This window comes from Equus asinus, chromosome 18, assembly GCF_041296235.1.
Source record: "Equus asinus isolate D_3611 breed Donkey chromosome 18, EquAss-T2T_v2, whole genome shotgun sequence".
In the NCBI taxonomy this organism is placed as follows: domain Eukaryota; kingdom Metazoa; phylum Chordata; class Mammalia; order Perissodactyla; family Equidae; genus Equus; species Equus asinus.
Window position 1 is genome coordinate 39,558,148 of NC_091807.1, and position 22,196 is coordinate 39,580,343.

General features: G+C 58.3%; 1 protein-coding gene across 2 annotated transcripts in view; it reads left to right on the forward strand.

Annotated features, from left to right (window-relative positions):
• RRP1 (ribosomal RNA processing 1) overlaps positions 1-13,185 on the forward strand; it is a 40,266-nt gene extending 27,081 nt beyond the window's left edge. Inside the window, exons 12-13 of one of the 2 annotated variants that reach the window (XM_014830748.3) lie at positions 11,162-11,235; positions 11,514-13,182. In XM_014830748.3, coding sequence (XP_014686234.2) covers positions 11,162-11,235; positions 11,514-11,831 — 392 coding nt within the window. In that variant the 3' untranslated portion in view covers positions 11,832-13,182. Of the gene's footprint in view, positions 1-11,161 lie in introns of both variants that reach the window. The other variant, XM_070488969.1, reaches the window with a different exon arrangement.
• Positions 13,186-22,196: the final 9,011 nt, after the last annotated feature.

Genomic DNA, 22,196 nt, shown 5'->3' on the forward strand with positions numbered 1-22,196 from the left:
ATGCTGCAACCCAGCGAGAAAACACGCAAACCAGAACAAGGACAAACTGCAGCCTGGGGCGGGAGGCGGGGGCGACATCCACCTGCTGCACTGCCAAAGGGCCTTTAGGCAAGGCAGGCCACCCGGGGGCTGTCTGGATAGTTATCGCTGGATGGTACTGGGGCACACGGTACAGGCCACTTGTACCTCTTTGGCAGCCTTACAAATATTTCCCCACCAGTGTTGTTTCCTAAAACGTACAAGTTCACCTGCTGCCCGGTGGGTCATCTGGTGAGTCGTTGCCATCAGGGGTCTTTTCATGGACTCTGGCAAGGCAGCTTTTCTGTTTGGGCCGAACCGCAGATTAGTTACTGAGCTGAAAGTACGAGTGCTAGTGGCCCAATAAAGGTGCCTTAGACTGGGCGCTTTGGATCATTTTCATTGTCTTCTTTGGGACCGTAGTCAAAATTCGCTATAACCATTTCAGGTTTGGGGGCTTGTAAGGCAGCTGTCCTGCAGCCCCTTCGGCCAAATCGTTTCCTCTGGTTTCATCTGAATTTGACCCTGAACGCCCGGGCACTTTAATGATGGCCACGGCCAATGAAGGAAGTTGGAGCGACTTCAGTAACTCATCAACCCAGTTTCCATTCTTGATCTCCTGAGGTCAAGAATCCTCTTTGTCTCCAAAGCATGCCAGAGTCACAGAGCACCCCGGAGCGTGGCAGCTGTCTGTGAGGTGACTGCAGACCCAGGGCATTACTTTCCTTCACCATTTTTCAAATGAGAGCCCTCAGTAAACCATGGGATCTCAGCATGAGCAGCAGGGGTTCCTGAGTCAGCCAGGGGTGAACAGTGATGGTCAGGGTCCGACGGTGGGAGGAGTTTGGGGGAGGGGTGCAGGGTTGAGATGGCTCAGCAGGAGGGGTCATATGAGGAGAAGTTAGAATGATGTTTCACGGGAGGTTTGTGGCTTGCAAGAAGGAGCTGAGTGGTGAGTACTGAGCAAGGCGTCCACTGCCTGGAGACAGCGATGGTGAGTGGGAGCCCGTGACTGTTTCCTCGCTTGACTTTGTGATGGTCACTGCTGCTTCCTGAAGTGGCTCCCGTACAGGGAGGGAGGGAGACCCGCGCTCTGGGTCGGTCAGCGTTGCCCTCCGCGCCTTTGAGTAGGCGCTCCTGAGGCATTCCCTCCCTCTTCGTGTCTCTGACAAGGAGAAAGGGAAGCTGGTAATCGGGAGGTCCTAGAGCCGGGGGATGGAGAAGTTGGCTTCCGGGTGCCGGAAAGCCAGGGAGGCGTCTCCTTCCCAACTCACTTTCCTCCGGCTTCGAGTGACGTGTAAAGAGGCTGGCGGTTAGGGAGAAGCTAGGTATCCAGCTACAGCCCCAGACCCTCGAGGATGCCCCTTGGCCCGTGGCTGTGGGAAGCTTATTTGAGTCCCATCAGAGTCTAAAAGGAGCCCTTGAATTGAGGTCCAGGGTCCCAGTGTTTGACCTTGTCTGAACAATTGCCGTTTCTCCTTAGAGACCTGACGACATTGGTTGCCAGCAGTTTGAGGTGGATGCTGTCCTGCTCACCTGCTTCCTTAGAAGGGGAGCAGAGAGGAAAGGCCTCAACGTTCCGTAGGAGGGTGGGCCCTTGTAGAGGGATGCCGTCTGTTAAATCTGCTTTCAGGATCTGTGAAAAGCAGGAGGGGCTTCAGTGCAGGGGGATTGTCATCCTTCCTGCGTACAAGCGAATAAAACCTGATTTTCAGGAGCCACAGGGATGCTAAAAAAGGCTCTATAAGTACCTATTTGGGTGAAAAATTTAGTTTCTGTGGGTATTGCCGTGGAAAGGGTGACAGCTGGCTGATGAGGGGTAACACCATTATTAATAGCCCTCAGATCTTGGACAAACCTCCGTCCTCGCCTGTGGGGTTTCTTACAGGGAGAATGGTGCGTTACAAGGACTAGTGCAGGGGGCCAGGAGGCCTCGTGCCTCACGCTCTCCTGCGATGGGTTTAATTGCTGCGGAAGCCTCAGGATTTGACGGGCATTGCTTAACCTTCAGAAGAGGATTCCTGGCGTCAACGTGCATCTCAGTTGGGGGAGCTGAGCGAATTCACTAATATCAGTCGTGGATTTCACCCCAAGTTTCTCAGGGGCTTCTTCCAGGAGTTTTAGGTTTATGTTATTTTTTAAGTTTGTTTTCGGGGCAAAAACTGTTAAGCGGGCAGAGTCGTCCAGAATGCCATTTGTTGTTGAAGTGGTTGAATCAGTTTCGAGGATAACTTCCCCCTTTTGAGAAAAAGAGGTGGCAGAATGATATTCTTCTAGAAAGTCTCATCCTAGTACGTTGGCAGGGGCAGAATGGCCAGTGGAAGGAATGGCTGTCCTGGAGAGGGCCCGAGGGGACGGGGAAGGGGTTTATGAGCCTAAGGGGTTCGTTAGATCTCCCACCATTTGAGGCTTCTCTGTACTCTGAGGAGGGGTTGTCTGAGGTCGGTGGGGCTGAGCACGGAGAGTGTGGCTCCAGCATCAGTAACGACAGGGAGACCTCATTTCCTGACAAAAGGGGAGTTTCAGCCAGGTCATTAAAGGGAAGGACCAGAAAAACCACGTGTTCGTCCTCAGAGTAGCCTTGGTCCGTGGGGGGCACTGAAGGCTCAGCATGGGAGGAGTAAGGTCTGTTAGCTTAAGGCAGTGTTTTCCCCCAATGTCCAGGTTTTTTTGCAAAACTGGCAACCATCTTTAGAAGCCGATGCTCTGGACTCAGGTTACCATGGCTTCTGAGGGGAAGCAGTCAGTTGTTGAAACTGTAAGTCATAATTTTAGTTGTCTTTTTCTTTGTGGCGTCATCAAGAGTTCTGGCCAGCTGATGAGCTGAACTGACTGGGTGGGGGTGGAGGGTGCCCCATCCTCTCCTGGTTCTTTCAACAAGGAGGGAGGATCTCGACGGAAGCCGTTCACAAACACCGAATTAAAGCCGACTTCAGTAGAATCTTCATCTAGAGGAAGACCTGAGTTTTCTGTAAAGACAGTCGCGAGCCTATTGTCATAGTCATGAAGAGGTCCATCAGGCTTTTGGGGACAGGCCTGAATCTTACTCCAGTCAGTGGCTTTGGGAAGAGCCCTGGGGATGGCCTCATGTGTGGCCCTTGCTATCAGCTGGTGACTTCAAAATCTGTCGGTCGGACCTGTGAGAGATCACCTGGGGACAGGTCCATCCAGCTTTAACCTCCAGGGTTGGGCCTGACCTTCTCCGACAAGGAGGTAACTTGATGATGGAGGTCAGAGAATCCAGGCTGCTGAGTCTGGGTGGGAATATCAAATTCTTCAGCAAAACTGTGGAGGTCCTCGGTCACCCTAGGAACTTCTTTAGTTGCGTTTCTTAATTCAGTTTTGGTCCAAGGAGTATAGGTAGTGATGAGTTGGGTGGCATCGTGATGGGTGGCATCGGGTGGGTGTGTGGGGGGGACAGAGGCCATAGCCTTCTTGTTCCCTGGGACCTGCAGGGCTCAAGGCTCTGTCCCAGCGCCCGGGGCCGAGGGCGGGGAGCAGGCCCCTGGAGAGGTGGTTCTCCCGCAGATGCCGTCACTGGAAATGGGGTGGGTGCAGTTACAGGCGGGTGAGTTGAGGTGGAGTCAGGACAAATTGGTGAGACATCTAGGAGAGTTCCGGGAAGGGGGCCACGGCTCCACGTGCAAGAGTGCTCTCACTCATGCTTGGCCCTGTGGAAGGGCCCGGAAGCCCTGGGCGGGGACAGGGCAGGGCAGGCAGCATGCTAGGAGCAAGCTACCACACATGGGAGTGGTGGGGGTTGGAGCGGTGTGTGCGGGTCAAGTGATGGAGGCTCCCGGGGTGTCGCCATGAGAACTGGACGGTGTGGTCTCGGGGCTTCGGCCCTGGGGTTGCATCCGCCACCGACTCAGCCCAGGGCCCCTCCAGCCACCCCTGAGATGATCACAGGTGTGATTTTATTGAGGTGAAATCCACGTACCATAAACTTAAAGCGTATGACTCAGAGGCATTTAGTCCATCCGCAGCGTTGTGCGACCACCACCCCTACCTAGTTCCAGAACATTCTCGTTGTTCTCCCTCCCACCTTTCTGTATAACTCCTGTGAGGTTCTGTGCCGGGGACCTGCCTGGAGCTCTGGCCTGCTGACTGACATCATGTTCACGTGCTCGCTCCCATGTTGATGAGGGGGTCTTTTGTTGGCGGGACTGTTGTATTTCCCTGACTACTTCAAGGACAGGGGTTTGGCGCCCCAGGGCCCAGGGCCAGCCCTCTGGGAGGCGCTTTATAAACTCATGGTGGAGACCCCCCCCACCCCCGCACTCCAGCTGTGAGGGCGCCGGCCCGGGAAGCTGTCATGGCTCTGTAAGCTGCCCAAGCCTTGCCAGCAGCACCCTCCCCTCCCTGCTCCAGCCACCACGCTTCCATGTGCAATTTTAAAAACTTCTTATTGTGGAAAATTGCAAACATAAAAAAACCCGGTGTCCCCAGCACCCAGCTTCTGTGGGTCTCGACTCCTGGCCAGTCCAGGTTCACCCGCTTACCCCTGGATTGTTTTGGGTTAGCGCAATCCTTATAGACCCGCCGTCTGAATTCACTTTCTGTCTGTCTCCCTGCGCGCCTCCTGTACCCACGAGGGACCCTGGGCCGGGTTGTCCGGCAGCGCTTTGACCTCATCGCTGCCGTTGCGGTGGGACAGCCGGAAAAGGGTCTTGTTTTGCTGTCCCTGAGCTTTCAGAGCCTTGGAGCTTCCAGGACGTTCTCTTCTCTGCTATGTTAAAGATGGGCATAAACAGAGAGAAGGAGCCTGCTCGTGAGGACACACACTGTGAGGAGGACAAGAGAGAGAGGGATGGTGTGGGCGGCCGTGTCACCTCTGACGGCCAGTGTCTGTTCCTGCGGGGAAGAGAGAGCTCTTGGTCCAGACGCTTCTTGCGGGAGCTGGGGGTGCATGTCCAAGTGTCCTGAGTGGATTCAGGTCTCTCCCGGGGTCTGATCGCTCTGTTGGCCCAGAAGGGTTTGGGCCCCAGCACGGAAGCCCTGTCTGAAGATGCAGCAGACGTGGGGGCCCGAGGGCAGCTCAGCTCACAGGAGTCTGAAGGTAGCAGCCCAGTTGCTGAGCTGCTGGCCAGAGAGCTGGGGCACAGGGTCAGGAGGGGGAGGGGAGAGGGCCCCCCTAGCTAGCGCTGTCTTGATTAGGGCTCTCCCAGCAACATCCTTGCCTGCTTAGTGGGCCGAAAGGTGTGTGGCCAGCCCGAGGCCATCCCAGCCACCATCAGGCCGTGGGGGCTTTAGGATGACCACGCTGCAGTTTCATGGACTGTTCCCAAGCAGGTAGCCCGAAACTGCTCCCCTTGTTTCTCCCAGCACTGGCCCCCTCACCTCCGTATCACACGAGATCCAGATGTTGCCGACTTGTCTAAGGTCACCGTGGCCAGGCAGGTGTCCATCTGTCTACAAAGGGAAGGAACTGTGGCCAGAGTGGGAGGATGCGCCGAGCTGAGTCCCCCAGAACCCGAGCCTGGGGCTCGCACGGTCCTGCTAGCCCCAAGGGCTGGGCGGTCGCGCTGTGGTGCTGCCAAGCGTTCTCGTTGACAAGCTTTGTTCCTCTCCCGAGCTGTTCTGGGAGCATGATGTAAGGCATTCTGGGGACAGGGAGAGAACTCGGTCTTCAGAGAACGTCTTTAACCCTTTGCCACTGGCTCTTCCCTGAGAATTGGGGAGGGGGTGTTGTCCGTGCTGGGCTGGTGGCCATTTGGGGTGTCAGGCGGAAGTCCCCTCTGCTCCAACGCGAGCAGAGGAGGTAGCCACCTCTGCTTCCCCAGAGAGGACTGGTCCCCACCGTGTCCCCCAGACCCCATGGCCCTGCTCCTGATTTGGTCCTGCCAGCCACATCTCACCCTGTGGGAATCACACGATGAAACAGGACAGAATGTCCGGGGTCACACAGATTGTGTGGCGTGGGGCAGAAGTCGAGGAAGGAGCCTTACTGATAAAGGTGAACACAACGGAGATCTGAAACGCCAGAGGACACTGGAACCATCATTCTTCCAGAAGGTTCTGGGAGGCCATCTGGCTCTGGTCACTTCAAGAAGAGCTTCCATTGGAGCCTGGGCTCAGGGATCGGCCTCACCTCCTCCTTTCTCATTGTGCGGCCTGGGCAGCCCAAGCCCCAGATGCTCCGTGATGGGGGCTGTTGTGATGTCACGTGAGCGTGGTGCCTACCGTGCTCACATGGGGCCTCTGGCCGAGGCCACACCCCTACTGCTACTATTTCCAGGGCTAATTTCATCAGCCACCTTTTGCCGACCTCCCATTGAGGTGCTTGGGGACATTGTTGAAAACTGAAACAATGTGTCCTCACCTGCTGGCCGGCCGGGACTCTCCTCCCACCTGGAGATGCCCTTCCCTCCTTGACCTGAGGGCCACTGGGCTGTGTTCGGGAGCCACAGGCCGGGGAGGCCTCTCAGGGTTCTGATGGGGTGCCCATGGGTGCCCAGGGCCTCGGTGGGGTGCCCTAGGGTGTCAGCCTGAGAGCTGTCTGAGGGCCACCTTGGAGCCCCCAGCATAGCGTGGCAGGAGGGTGGTGGTGCAGCTGCAGCCTCCGACAGTGCGCCCAGTGGCGCCCAGTGTCACGACAGTGTACACAGTGTGCCCTGTCCAGCTGTGGCCTCGGCTCCAGGTCAGTCTCAGGTCAGGGTGCAGGTGTGGAGGGCCTCCCCCTGTGGCTCCCGTGTGACAGTGCGGGCCTGGAGCAGGGAGTGCCTGTTCGCCAAAACCCAGTAGCAAGAGAAAAAGGGTGGGGCGGGGCAGCCTGGGGCCAGCCTGGGGCTGTCTGTGGGTGAGTGTTTGGTCCAGCCTTGCCTCCCCTCCCCTCACTCCTCATCTAGCCTCTTGGAGGGGGTCTGCCCACCTGCCCGCCTCGGCCCCCTCCTCCCTCTTCCACCCATCACCTCCAGGAACCCAGCTCTCTTTCCCCAGGGAAAACTGAATACTCATCTCCCTCCTGTCTTCTCCATCCTGTTCCTTCCTGGCTGGTCTGAGCCCCACCCCACCTCCTCTGGGAACCCTCTCCTCCCTCGGTGGTGGATCTGCTCTTTGCTCGCCCTCCTCAGGCCCCCCGCATGGTGGTGTCCCCAAGAGTCAGCCTGCCCACTTCCCAGGAGCCACCCACACAGGGCCTTGGGACCCCCACAGCTCCACTCTGACTCAAACCCCATTCCCATCTCCCTCTGCAGCCAGCTCACCACTGTCTGACCCTGCCCCAGCACGCATCCTCTGAAGGCCCTCCAGAGGCCTTTCCCTTGAGAGGACAAACCTCACACCCTTTATGTGCATATCTATTTAATAAGCCCGTGGACCTGATACGTCCCGGGAAGTCACTTAAGGAAGAGGCAGAGCTCAGGCCTCAGGCCCAAGCTGGAGAGTTGCAGGACTGTCCAGGCCTTAAGGAGCTTCATGTTGCAGTGGAGTACTGATCTGCAGGGTGCTGGGCAGGGGCAGGGATCAGAGAGCTGTGCCTCAGTTTCCCTGTCTGTCATGCAGGGATTGGCAATAGTTCCTACCTCAGAGGTGGTTTGAGGATCCAGTAAATTAATACTCATAAAGTATTTAGAAGTGTGCTGGGCACAGAGCAGCTGTGGGCAAGCATTAGAGATTTTTTTTGTGGGGTTTTTTTTTTTTTCTGGCGAGGAAGATTGGCCCTGAGCTAACATCTATGCCACTCTTCCTCTACTTTGTGTGTGGGTCACTGCCGCAGCATGGCTTGATGAGCAGTGTGTTGGTCCATACCCGGGATCCAAACCTGCAAACCCCAGGCCTCCGAAGTGCAGCACATGAACTTAACCATTATGCCACCAGGCCAGACCCAGAGATTTGATTTCTTATCATTTCTTTCACTCTGCTTTTGCTACACAGAGGCCGGCCTCTGAGCTTTGGGAAGACATCAGGAGGTGACCTGGGGTTGGAGAACGGAGCCAGGTGGGAAGGTCTTGGGTGCTTTCTGAGGCTGTGTGTGTAGACGGCCTTTCTTTCCCTGGCCACAGGCCATCAGAACAGAGCAGCACTGGCCGCCCCTGGAAATGCAGCTGCGCAGTTTGTTTACCGGAAGTTATGATCTGGAGGGGGCCTCTTGCAACGTGAAAGCGCACTCGCTGCTTAAGAGAAGAGAGGTGGTTTTACCGCCATCGCCGGGGAAGCGAGGTCCCTTAGCGAGCCGTCAGCCCGTCTTCCCCAGCACCACCGAAGTGTGAATGCCGCATTACAATGGCAATTTGTGTCTCTTAAATAGTCAGCTATGAACAGTGGGGCCAAGCGAGGGGAGGCAGCACGCAACGAATGAGGGTGCTTGGAGTCGCAATCCACCTGCAAAGTGAGCCATGTGAGAGCCAAGTGACAGCTGCCGGGGGCACGCAGACGGCGAAGCCTCGGCTTCTTGCCTCGCTCCAGCCCCTCAGGAATCGGGCGCTCCCGGCCCGCGGCTGCCGTGGCCGAGCCAGTGCCAAAGTGTCCACGGAGCCACCTGTGCTCCTGAGCCGTCCTCACCTGTGGGCCATTTGGTGGGGCCTGCTTCTGGCCCCGGAGCCCACCTGCCCTCACCCTGGCCCTGAAGAGCCACGTGGCCCACATGTGGCCTTGTCCAGCCCTGTACCAGACCACGGGCCACCCTGCAACGTGGGGGCTTCACAGGACTCCCCAGCTGAGAGCTGAGGCACCACTTCCCAGCCAGCTCCAGCCTGCTCCCTTCCTTCCTCCCACCCTCCTTCCCTCCCTCCTTCCCTCCTTCCTTTCTTCCTGCTACAGGCTGTGCTGCAGAGTCCAGGAGTGGGTGATGTGGGAAGGGCTGCACCCTGTGGAAGTGACGGTCCAGCTGGGGAAATTGACGCTGATCACACACACACACACCCCACCACACACACACACGAGTGGAGGTAAAGCTGGGGAGGGGTCAGTGCTGCCCGGAGCAGCTGCCTGGGGTTCCGCCAGGGGCCGTGGTTTTTGCCGTTCTTGCCCACATGGCCTGTGACCCACATTCAGAAATCTGTGGCTGCTGGGGACTCCTCAGCCACAGTTCTGGGCCTGTGGGCAGCAAGGGGGGCACCCTGGACCCTGCAGTGGGGAAGCCCTTGGGAGGCAGGGGTCACCCCCCGCCTAAGCCCTCTGGAGGCAGCGCTGCCTCCTGCTGTCCTCAGATGCCCGCCCCCGCCTCCAGGCAGCCCATCAGCCTTTGTTCCTAAGAAGTAAAAATCAGATGAAACCCTTAGTTCCTGGCCAGGGCCACCAGGATGCACAGACAGAGCGGTCACACACAGGCGGGCAGGAGTGTGTTCTCTTCCTTTTTTCCTGCCTCAGGCTCATCTTTGCCCATCAAAGGCAAGGAGCATAAAGGGCCCAGGGGGTGAGCTCAGACCCTAATTGTGAGTGTGTGAGTGTGCAAGCATTTGGGTGTGCGAGTGTGAGTGCAATGGTGTGAGCGTGAGTGTGTTGCTGGGGGGAGAACTGCTGTGTGGGGAGGGCTCCTGGCAGCGGTTCGGTCTCTGTCAAGTGCTGACAGCCACGTGGCGCTGTACCGTCGGTGCGGGATGCCACTGCACAGAAACGGTGCCAGTGATGGTGTCGGGGGTGGCGCTGTCCTCTCCTGGCCGAGGAGACGGAGGCCCGAGAGATGAGGGGCGTGTCCCCTTCCACAGCTGGGCCTGGACTCCTCGTCCAGTGCTCTCTCTGCATGGGGGGTGGGCTCGTGAGGTGTGTGGGCTCGGTCCCCAGCTGAGTGTTCCAGGCCTATAGGCCCTGAGACGCCGTCTAATCTCAGGGATCGGGGGCGCCCGCCTGGGCCCTCAGTGGACAGCACTAGAAGCTTCTCTTCCGGTTCAGCTGAGGAGGGATGCTTGAAGGGAAGTGAGAGAGTGCAGAGCCTTGGGGGCTCAGGGACACAGCCGGCTTCCAGCAGCAGCGCCCCGAGCCATGTAGCCCAGCCGCCTGCGCCTGACCACCCACCTGCCTAGTCTGAAGCCTCACCTGGCGCTCCCGAGCACGGGCCTGGGTCTGCGCCTGCAGGGGGCTGGGCACGGGGCCCTGGCTCCTACCCCGGATGGGCGGTCCTGATGACCTGGGCGCGTCCCCAAATGCAGACGGGCCTTTCAGAAGACATCGGTGATAGAAGGGACAGTCTGTGGACACGCACGGACACCTGGACGAACCTCCAGAGAAGTCAGCTGAGCAAGAAAGGCCAATCCCGACGGTGACACGCATGTGATTCCCTTCAGAGAACATCCTTAAAGTGAGGACCTCGTGGGAACAGGCCGATTAGTGGTTGGCAGAGTTAGAGAGGGGCAGGGATGGGAGTAGAGTGGGCGTGGCTGTAGCCGGGCAGCTCGGGGACCCTTGTGTGGCTGGAATGCTCCGCACCTCATCTGCATCAGTGTCCACATGCTGGACGTGACACTGACTTCAGTTTGGCAAGATGTCACCACTTCAGGGAAGCAGGTGAAAGATCTCTGTGTTGTTTCTTTTAGCTGCGTATGAATCTATTATTACCTCAAAACAAAAAGTTTAATTTAAAAAAAAGACAGCAGGGGCCTGCCTGGTGGTGTAGTGGTTAAGTCTGTGACGCTCTGCTTCGGTGGCCTGGGTTCGCAGGTTCAGATCCTGGAAGTGGACCTACACACAGCTCATCAAGCCACACTGCGGTGGCGTCCTGTATACAAAACAGAGGAAGATTGGCATGGATGTTAGCTCAGTGACAATCTTCCTCAGCTAACAAAAAAACAAAAAGACAGCAGGCAGCGAGGACCAGGACAGATCCCCTGCCTTTGGGGCTGCTAGCCCCTTCCTGGCGCCCATGCCCAGAGGCTTCCCTGGGCCGGCTCTTCATTCTGCTCAGAAACTTGCAGACCAGAGACACACACCTGACTGCTTGGGATGTGCCCCAGCAGACTTCTCTCAGCCAGAGATTGGGGGGCGTCACAGGGAAGATGAGCCCGAGTGTGTGACACCGCCTCGCTTTTCCAGGTTCTCACTGTGCCACCTGCCACCCTGTCTGAAGTGTTCAGTGTCGCCGTCTTCGGTGTGGCAGAACAAGGTGATCACAGAGCATGGCGGCCGTGCTCTTTGGCACATCCGAGTGGTCTGGCAGCTCCGAGGCAACATGCTGGATCTCTTACTTTTGCTCTTTTCTCTCCTCCAGTTGCCCGTGTTCCGTGTCGACCTCAGTTGGACTCTGAGCACGTTTGCAAAGAAGAGCGAGCATCCGATCCTCGGGTAGGAGTGGGGCCGGAGGAGAAGGCGCCTCCTCTGCTGCCTTTGGCTCTGGGGCTGCCGTTCTGCCACCCAGCCTGCCGTGGGTCCCGCGGGGGGCTGCTCTCGTGCGACCCTGCCTGTGTCCTCACCTGTGGGAACGCGGCGTCCACCAAATGCAGACCGCTGGGGAGACTACGCGTCTCCTGCTCCGGTCTCCCTCTCTGGACTCAGTGTCCAGGCAGACGACTGCCACGGTGCGGGTGACATTTCGGAGTCTGATGCTTGCCTTTCTGCCTCAGACTTACCTGACACGAGAGGGGCTGGAGCCAGAGGCTTGCCAGGGACCACTCACGGAGGATGCAGAGCACGGAGGATTCCAGGCACACTGTGGGCAAAATGGACGAAAACCCAGCGAAGCAAATTGCGTCCCCCGACTTCTCCCGGTGGCTTACAGCTTAAAGTGCTCATTTCTCCCTGCTTATTTTCTCCCATTTATACGTTGCTGGCACTGGGTAATTTTACCCGGTTGCAGTCTCAGAGGAGAGTCGAGATTTGGTTATGAACCATCAGTAGAACAAGAAGTGCTGTCATCTGGGCTGTCTGCTCCCTCTGTGTGAGGTGGAACTCACTCGAGCAAGAACTTCCCTGCACTAACAGGGCCCTTTCGTCCCACAAGAAGCTCTCCCTAACACAGAAAGGCCCCCCCCCCCCCGGTTTCCATCTCAGTGTGTGTGTGTGCTGGGAGGGAAGGGGTTGGAGAGGGGGAAGAATGTAGGTTTTAGAGTCAAAAGTCCAGTGCTTGGCACTAGGACTTACCTGCTATTTAAACTTCAGTTTCCCAAACACTCTTTGTCGGGGTGGGGTGGGTCACTTCACATCCCAAAGTGGCCCCTGGAGCTCCAACCATCACAACCATATTCCAGGCAGGAATAAGGAGAATGGAGGGGCAAGAGAGTGCTTCTCAGCTGAAGCAGCCCTCTTTTTTTTTTTTTTTTGTGAAGAAGATAGGCCCTGAGCTAACTTCTGTTGCCAATCTTCCTCTTTTTGCTTGAAGAAGATTGTCACTGAGCTGACATCTGTGCCAATCTCCCTCTATTTTATTTGGGATGCCACCACTGTGTGGCTTGACAAGCGGTGCTAGGTCCACGCCTGGGATCCGAACCAGCAAACCCTGGGCCGGCAGAGTAGAGCACGTGAACCAAACCACTATGCCACCAGGCCGCCCCGAGGCAGCCCTCTTTAAGGAACCTTTTCTGGAAGTCTCAGCCCATCATTTACACCTCATTGGCAAACCCCATTGCAAGGGGAGCCGAGAATCATTTTCAGAGCTGCACCACCCATCCTGGGGTTGTGTTAAAAGGGAGGAGGGGGGACTGGCTGTGGCACAGGCGGCCCGGGGTCTCCCTCAGGTGCCCATCGAAGGAGGCTCCCCAGCTCGGTCTGTTTATCTTAGCCCCTATTCGATCTGTTCGTGGCGCTGACCAGTTTGTCCCTGTGGGTTCCGTCTGTCTCCTGTAAGAATAAGAGCTCCGTGAGAGCGGGGACTGGCCATTCTGTCCCCTGGCCCGGCCCCAGTGGCCACGGAGGAGTGCGGCGTGAGTGTTTGCTGGGGGACGAGCTGGGTCAGGAGACATGGAGCGGCCGCTCAGGGAGCCACCCCATTCACCCGCACACGCTCCCTCCCTCCGGCTGGTCTGGTTCTTGTTTCCCGCTGGGGTCAGAGCTGGCCGAAGGTGAGGGAGGGCAGGCGTCAGCTGGTCCTGTGGTGAAGATGTGCGCTCATCAGGGCTGTCGGGAGGAGGGTGCTGGAGGGCCGTGGGGCCCGTTACTCCCACTGCTTCCGGATCCTCCTGGGGCCTGGGGCCTGGGGCCTGGACCCCCGCATGGGCTGTCCGGAAATACGCGGTCTGTGCCTACAGCTTTGACGTGTCTTCATTCGAGAAATTAAATTTCACGTTTCACATAATGCCAATGGAAGGCCTGAGAGTTTGTTTAGTTTTTATTATTAAATTAACCCATGCTTATTGGGAAAAAATTACCCACTGCCCCTCCCCCCACCTCTGCTCGATGTCTAAGCAGAACCACTGGTTGGTTGGTTGGTTTTGTCGACTTTTCCTCTTTTGCTTTAACCATCCATTTGTGCACTGTTGTCTGAGCACCGACCCTGCCGCGTGTGGGTTGCTGGGGATGCAGGGTGCGCGGCTGGCAGGGAGCCTCCTGTGCCCGGGGGCAAGAGGACAAGGGGCTGATAGAGGGACCAGCACTGGGCCAGGGATGGAGGTGTCCTGAGGAGGGGGCAGTGCCCGCAGGATGGCGGGAAGTAGCAGATGTGCTCCAGTCTTGGGGAAGGGCTGAGGGGTGGCTGGCTGACAACCACTTGCGCCTGCGATTAGAACAAAGAGCCACCAGGCGGGGACAGAGAGAGCGTGCAAGGAACAGCAGGCTGGAGCCCTGGGCACCCAGAGCAGAGGGACCAGCCCCCCAGCGGGCAGCACGGGCTCCCGGGACGGCAGGGGCCCCGGCGAGTGGGGGACCCTGTTCCTGCCGGGTGCTGGGTCGCCGTGGCCCTGGGCTCTGGCTGTCAGATGACCCTGGTCCTTGCTGGCCGGGCATCCTCACGGGGAGCAGGCCTGACGGCACTGAGGTCACAGCCCAGGAGCGTGCCGTCACTGTGGCGATTTCCATTACAGGAGATGGGCTTCTAGAACCTCACACCCACAAGCCCTGAGGAGGACAGGAGATGGGCCTGGGGGTGTGGGAGCTGTGCTTCCCTCGAGGTACCCACGTCAGGGCCAGCCTCAAGGTCTGCAGGGCTGGCGCCTCCTGCATGCACTCTGTCCCCTGCAGGCTGTCGTGCTTGAGCTTGAGGGCGTCCCCAGCAGCAGCTCTGTTCCCACTTCCAGGCCCCGCAGGACTCGCTGCCTGACGCCCTCTTCCTGGCTGTTCTGTTCTGAGGTGGTTTCAGGTGGAGGAAACCCTGTTGTTGGGACACTGCCCCTCTGGGCAGCGGGCCCCAGCATGTGGGTGACCTGCTGTCCCACCGCAAGCAGTTTAAGCAGTTACAACCCAAACGGAAGCTCCAGGGCCTCAGCCCCAGACCCTTAGCCTGCAATTCGATGCCCCAGGACCTTGATCTCAGACGGGGCCTTATTGGTCTTCTGGAATCCTCTGAAGTTCCTATTCCTGCTCCCTTTTATGCAATGAGGAGAGTACTCCAGAGAGAGGTGCTGAGACACCCCAGGTCCCTCCGGTCCTCGGGGCACGATTGGTGCCCCCTCCCCTCGCAGGCGGTTCCCTGTTGATTCCAGGCTGGGTCTGTCTCCCACAAGGGCAGGGAGCCGATCCACGGCTCTCTGGGCCTCCTGACTCTGTGTCTGTCCCCAGGCAAACTGAGGACAGACCTTGGCCTGGGTAAACTGAGGCCCCGTGTCTCATGCCAACATGCCAGGATTTGCTGAAAGGGTGCCGAGACCCCTGCAGAAAGCGTGTCCCCAGCTGGGCTGCAGAACCCTCAGGAAGGCACTCCTTCCCCCTGAGGCACTCGTCTCTCTTGAGATCCTTCTCAACCGTGTTGCCAACTAAGGACACAACTGACGGGAAGCGGCTGTTCAAGGAGCACCTGACTCAGGGTGCCCACCCACGGCTGCACCCGCCGCTCGGGTTTCCTGGGTGCTGCCCGCCCCCAGGATGGAGGAGAGGCACCACTTCCCTCCCTGGCCCTCCTTGGCGTCGAGTCCTTGGTGTTCTCCCTCCCCATCTAGCACACCGCGGCCTAGTCAAACTCTTCTTTAGAAATCGCTTTCCAAAGGAACCCAAAATAGCTGTTTCTAGAAGTGTTGGCATTCAGGAGCTGAAGATGACTCACGGCTCACTCAGTGTGTGGTCCTCGGCACCCACGCCACCACGCCTGTTTCTGACCAGCCTGGTTGAGTGTGGTGTTCAGAGGACCCGGGTTAGCCAGCATCCCTTAGCCAGACTGTCCGTCAGTCAATTTGTCCCAAGTTCAAGGCAGGCTGTTTGCAACTATGTACCCATAGGCCGGTGTGCTTTCTGAGTCACTGAAGATGGATTCATGTACGTTCAGCATCATTGGCCCTTGTATTTAAACGTGTTTAATTGTGTCCTGGAGATTTTTGCTACAGGCAGTTGGAGTATGGCAGTGGTAATGATGACAGCAACGTGTTCCGTCTGTGCGCTGCTCTCAGACAGCACGCACTCTGAGCCCCGGCAGCTTTGCAGGGGCCACAGTGGTTGTCACCATTCCTGTCTTAGAGACGAGGAAACCGAGGGTCCAAGTAGTCACCTGGCTTTAGGTGGCGAGGGGTCCTCCAACTCTTTCATTCAATTTGTTCCAATTTTCTCATCAATAGAGTGAAGATAACACCTTAAAATAATAATGCTTATCTTTGGGATTGTTTTGGAGAGGTTGTTTGAAGGTGACTCACCGAGCGCACACAGCAGGCACTCAGTGTGTCCACCATTTATGAGTGCCGCCCAGATGCCTGCCCCGGTGTGGACTCCTCTCTGGGTCCCCGGGAGCCCCGCTGCTCGCCTGGTGTGAGGGTGAGAGCACGCCGTTGGCCCATGGCTGCGAGCATCAGCCGCCTGCTCCGCAGCCCTCTGACGGCCATGGGCCCGGCACGGCGGGACAAACACCGGGAGTCATAAACAAGCTAAAACCCGCGACTGAGAGGTGTTTTGTTCTCCCACGCAGCACGTTTACTTCCGTGAAGACCCGAGGGCCAGGCCAGACCTCGGAGATGGCTGCTCTGAGGGGCCCTGCAAGGTGCTGGAGTAGGGGGCACTGGCCCCTTCCCCACTCCCCCCTGCCCCTCCTCCCGTCCTGGGTCTCCTGCTCCCCTGTACCCCTCAGCAAGCCTGGGGGGACCCTCCCTCAGAGGATGCAGGCCCTGGCGGCGGGCTGGGGGCTGCTGGGCAAAGAAATCCAGGGCCCAGGGACTGGAACGGGGTCTGGAAGGCCGGGCCCAGGCTCTGGCAATCTCGTCCACCCTATAAACACCTTGCCCCCCTGGGAGGGGCTCAGCTTCTAACTGGAGGGGCCCAGGCAGGGCTCTGTAGAGGGAGGGGCCTCCGTGCCCAGTCTGGGGGTCCTGCACCCCTCGTGTGCACTCTCGGAGTCTCTTGGTATCACTGTCTCCGGGCCTTCGGTCCCTTGTCCCCTTGGCGGCCACACAGAGACCAGCTCTGTGCAAGCAGCCCCTCCCGCCTGTCCCTCTGCTCTGGGGGCCGAGGGGAGAGTCAGCAAGCCCTCCCAGCACCAAGCACATGGGTGGGAGGGGTCAGAGCAGAGCTTGCCTTTTGGGAAGTGGGGGTCAGAGGATACAGTCCCCCCACCAACCCCCAGGAGAGGCTGTCCCAGGCCCGGGCTGTGCAGCCTCTTGGAGGGGTTCTCTGATGCTCCTCCTTCCCGCCTACCTGCTCTCGGGGCTGCCCTAGCAGTGAGGGGGCACACGGGGTCCGCACCAGCTCCGACTGCTGGGAACCGGCTACGGCAGGTGTTAAGCACTCGAACAGGAAGAGAGGACGTTCACATCGTCGCGATGCACAGTGACCCTCTGTGACTGCTCTGCCTGTTCACCTGCATTTATGGCCCAAGACTGCGTGTTCCAGACACTCGTGCTCTGTCCACATTGTAGCGAAGTGTTTAATGACGGAAGGAAACGCCAAGGAAACTGAAGACATACCCGGATCGGTATGTTGTGACTTCACTGCTAAATGGACCGGCCCTGGCTCCCCCGTGGAATGAGTGCAGGAGGAGGGGCTGACACGGGGTGTTCCCTCTGAGTCCCCCACCCACCGGGGGAGTGCTACGTTAGACCTCAGTCCCCAGCTTGGGGCTGCAGGGAGGGGCGGAACTGGGGGCCCTGAGACCCAGGATCGAGAGGTGCTTGGGGCCTGAGAGGAGAGGAGGAAAAGTACAACGTGGCCCAGGATGGTTACTCAGAAGTGGTGGAGCAGTGCAGCGCGTCCGCCCATCACTAGCTTGCAGACCGTGGGGCTCGCCTGACCCAGAGGAAGGGATGACGCTGGGCCTGGTGTCGGTGTGCGGGTGTGAGCAGCACCACCAGGGAGGGCCTCAGGCCGCTCTGCTGGCCCCGCAGGGTCCCTCCAGAGCTGGCCCCTTGGGCTCCGGGGCCTCGGCTCCACAGGAGCAGAAATGCACTAGACCTGGCTGGCGGTTCACCATCAGTGGAGTGCGGTGGGGCTGGGGTGCGCAGGTGGGGCCCAGTGAAAACACGGGCCCTTGTTCAAAAAGCACCAAGAATTTCAGGACAGTGACAGCAGAAGGTTGATGGACCGCAGGGCCCTGGCACCTGCACAGGTTGCACCGCGAAGCCTGTGTATGGTGTGCAGATTATACGAAGGAGGGACATCCTTCTGAGCCCCCTGGAAGTGAGAGGTCTTTGGTCTCACAGCGCCGGCCCGTTCTGACAACCAGGCTGCACGGCTGCCTCACTGGGCTACAGCTCTGCTTGCAGCCAGCTCGCCTGCCTCGTGGCCAGCCTGCCTCCCTGTCGGGATTGCGGGGCTGGAGGGGAAGGGGGCTGTAGTGGGCCATTCCTTCTCCCTGGCTCTGGCTTCAGTTTACCCAGCAGGATGGTGGGAAGGCAGAAGGGACCGACCAGCCCCGAGTCTCGAGGGAGAGCCCCAGGTTAGAGCCAGCACAGGCGGCAGCGGGGACACCAGCATCCACTCAGGCGGGAGCCTGTGAGCACACGGTGGTGGGCAGAATGGTGCCCTAAGAGTGACATCCCCCGACCTGTCAGGTGGACCTTATTCAGGAAAAGGGTCTTCGTAGATGTGACCAAGTTAAGGATCTCGAGATGAGAGCATCCTGGATCAGGGTGGGCCCTAAGTCCAGCGATGGATGTCCTTAGAAGAGACAGGAATGGAGAAGACACAGAGATGCAGGGCAGAGGCCACGTGAAGGTGAGGCAGGGACTGGAGCGATGCAGCCACAAGCCAGGACGCCTGGGGCCGCGGGGGCTGGAGGAGACAGGAAGGACCCTTTCCCAGAGGCTTAGGCGGGAGTGCAGCCCTGCGACACCTGGGTCTAGGACTCTGGGCTCCCACGCTGTGAGAGGATAGTTGTTTCAAGTCCCTCGGTGTGGGGTGCTTCATTACGGCCGCCACAGGACACTCGTCACTAGGAGTCATTCAAGGCCCATGTCACCCTTGCTCTTTTAGGGAGGGGTCACTGAAGGTCACACAGTTGGCAGGTGGTGAATAGGTCCTGGGGGCTCCACCAGGGCACCCATGGGTGTCAGTAAACTTGTCTGCCGCCCTCTATCTCCCCCCGGGGACAGAGGACATGGTGTTGGCCTTGGGCACACCCAGCCGACCAGGAAACCGCTGTCTTCCCGTCTCCTCACATCTGAGGGACCTGGTCATCCAGCGGTGACCGCAGCCAACAGGACTCCAGCCAGCTTGTCACTGCGTCCGGCGGTCACACTGGGAGACCTGCTGCCACAGAGCCTCCGTGGTGGCCCCGCCCTGGAATGTCTGTGCTTTTGAAACCCTTCGCCCTCCGCCCCAGCATCGTCTTGGGATGGTGGCCCCCATGGTCCCCGGGGCCTCTGCCCCACGCTGGTGGCCTATTGGGAGTTCCTGGCCCACAGGGCATGCTGCCCCTGCCCCCAAGCAGACACCCATGTTGGTGCACAATTGTCTTCCTTCTCTGTCTGATCTTCTGACAGCCCACGCCGATTCCATGGCAGCAAACACTGCAGATGCCTATTGATCCAGGTCCTTCAGTTGCCCCGGGGGCTCTTGCGACTGTGAATAGACTCACACGCCAGTGGAGGGGTGGGGGGGGGCGGGACAGGACACGGATGGACCACACACACACACACACACGTTCATTTAAAGTGTGGGCTTCCAGGGCTTGTGTCTGAGCGAGGGGCTTGGGATCTCGGAGTGGCCCTGAGCAACACGGGGCTGTGCACAGGGCAGGAGAGCGGAGCCCTCGGCCACCCCTGGGGGAGGCACGGCAGGGTCATGGCAGGGTCGCCCACGGTGTCCCTGACCAAGCCAAGGTGGCCGTGCACAGCCTCTCCCCAGGACCGGGCCTTCCTGGATTCCCGCATGGGCAGACAGAGTTGCCTCGATGTGACGCTGGCTCCAGGGGCTGCGATGTGCCGCCTGGGTCTGGGCTGGCCTTGGACTGCTGACCCTGTCTGCCTTTTTGCTGTGTGAGGGGCTCCCCTGTCCTCTGGGTCAGAGCTCATCCCCCACAGCACCTGGAATGCACACTGGCCTCCAGGGGCCCCTGAAGTCCCCTCTGCTTGCTCACCACCCCTGCGCCCCCTGAGCACTCCTGATCACCTGGTGCCGCCCCAAGAGAGGGGCTGCTCACACAGCTATACGCTCTTGGCTCTGCCCCTCGGGGCCTCCCAAGACTCCTGAGCCAACTGGACACCGACCAGGGGCTCCAGGACAGCCCCTACCCATGGCCTAATTGGGAAGGTGCTCCGTCCCCAAGCAGAGTGGTCCTTCTTTCGCCTCCAGTCTTGTAGGCAAAGTGCCATCCCAGGCGGGGGTTTCTGGGGTGGCTGCCCCCCACACGTAGCGTGGCTTTTTCTGTCTTTAAATGAAGACACAGCCTTGGTTCCAGTCGCAGTGTAAGCTGCAGGCACCAAATGGTAAGAGCATCCTGCCCATTTCAGGCCAGATGATCTGAGTCCGTACCCCCTGCTGGCTCCACACCCTGGGCTGTGGGTGAGCAGCTTCACCTGTCTGAGCCTCGGTTGCCCCACCTGTAACATGAGAATGATGAGAACTTCCTGCAGCATGGTTTGGGCATTCAAAGGTAAAATGCAGGTAAATCCCGGCTCAGTGCCTCCGGTGTACTCGGTAAATGGCAGTCCTGATGGTGTGCTGTCACGTAAAATGATGCCTGGAGGGCTCCCAGCCTGGCACAGGGAGACCAGCAACAGCTGGGGCAACCTCTGGGCAGCCTGGGGGCTCCCCAGTCGTCCTAAGATGGGCCGCTCCTCTCCCAGGTCGGACAGGGGGAGAAGGCAGAGAAACAGTCCCGCTCGGTCCCTCTCCTTCCTGTCGGTCCAGCTCCAGCCCCGCGTCGGTTCTAACCCATGGGAAAGGCACCAGTCGGAGACCAGATGGGGTTATTTATGAACTTCTCTAATGTCCAAATGAGAACAACCACCCGATTTCTTAATGGGACTCGCTGCCTCTGTGTGTGTTGAATCTAATTTGGACCTGCCCGGGGGGCAATGGTTTCGGCCGCTCTGAGACCTTACTGAATTGAGAGGGGTTCACACCACAACCCCGTCCTCAGCCTCCCTCATGGATACCCAGGTGGACACAGCCAGGTCCAGGATCCCTGCAGAGGCCCGAGGACCCTCTGGAACATTCCACACGCTCATAAAGAGAACCCGAAATCCCGGGAGAGGTGGCAGGGTGTGCACTGTGCCCAGGTGTACAGGACAACGCTCCCTGCCGCCAGTTCTGTGCCCCTGACAGACCAAGTCTACCCAGGGGCCTGGAAGCACCTCCAACCTACCCAGAGAGAGGAACAGGGCTGGTTGGTCCAGGCCTGCGGCCTAGGGGTGGAGGACTGAGTCCCAGCAGGATCAGCTGTTCCCTGGCCGGGGCCCCTCGGGGGCTTTCCACATTCACCTGTGTTTCCACCAGTGGTTGAGAGACCCCTCGAACGGAAGCGTGGACTTCCCAGCACACTGGTGGGTGATGCAGGAGTGATGGGGCCAGACCAAACCCACCCCCATCCATGTACCCCCACTCCCCTGACCCACCCCGCCCACAGGCGCACTCTTGCCTAAGGCTTCTAGTCTCTCTCCTCAGATGGGCAGCATGCACAGGCCCCTCTGTGATCCAGGGGCTGAATCCACCCTGGGCCACCCTGTGGGCCTCGCCATGGGTCTCGCTGTGGCTGCACCGGAGGCTCGCCTGAGGGAGGGTCGCCGAATAAAATGCAGGATGCCCAGCCCAATTGGAACTTCAGATAAACCCAGAGTAAGTTTTTAGTATAAGTATGTCCCTTGCAGTATTTGAGACACACTTGTCCTAAAAGACTATTTGTGTTTCTCTGAAATTCCAGTAGAAATTCATCCTGTATTTCCGTTTGCTGAGCCTGGAGACCCTACGGGACGAGCTCCTACAAAGGCGGATGTGCAAGCTCCACATCAGAACCCCGGGTGGGCCTGGGCCTGAGCCTGGGTGTGCATGAAAAGCTCCTGTAGCAGCCGTGGGCACAGCCGAGCTGAAAACCATGGACTCATCAGCTCCACGTCCAAACTCTTACCTGCGGCCAAGGAGAAAAACCAACCTCAAAATGTAGGTGAATACCTGAAGATGCAGGCCTCCGGGCCGGGCCCGGCCGTTCCTCCGCGCTGGGCTGCCCCATTTGGACTGCCGCAGGCCTCTGTGGGAGTGTGCTCTGCCATTTCTTCAAAAAGCCTACGGTTAACCCACCAGCGTACAGTGAGGGAAGTGCTGGGGGGCGTTAATTGCCCACATTTCCCCTCTGGGTACTAACAGGTGCCATAATGTATGAGTTTCATTCATTGATCAATCCTTCTAAAATAATAATCTTCTCATAGATTAAAAAGTTTAAACAAGAAGGCCGTTTTCATCTTGCAATTTAAATTGTTTAATCAATTTAAATCAATTCCAGTCACTTTGTGACCGAAAAGAAAACTCCGCATTCCGTTCACCTGCTGGTTGATGAGGGGCGGGACCCAAGCAGGCGGGGCTGACCGGGCACCAGAAAGTCAGAAATCCTAATAAAACAGATCAACACCATCAACACCTTCCTGGCTCTTTTAAAACCACTCAAGAAAAAGTGATAATCCTTTGGAAAGAAAGACCAAGGAAAAAAACCCCGAAAAGTTTCAAAAAGATGATATGAGCAAAAAAAAGACATACCTACAGAACAAAGATTATGAGAGAACTTTACCAACAACTTTATACCAATATAGTAA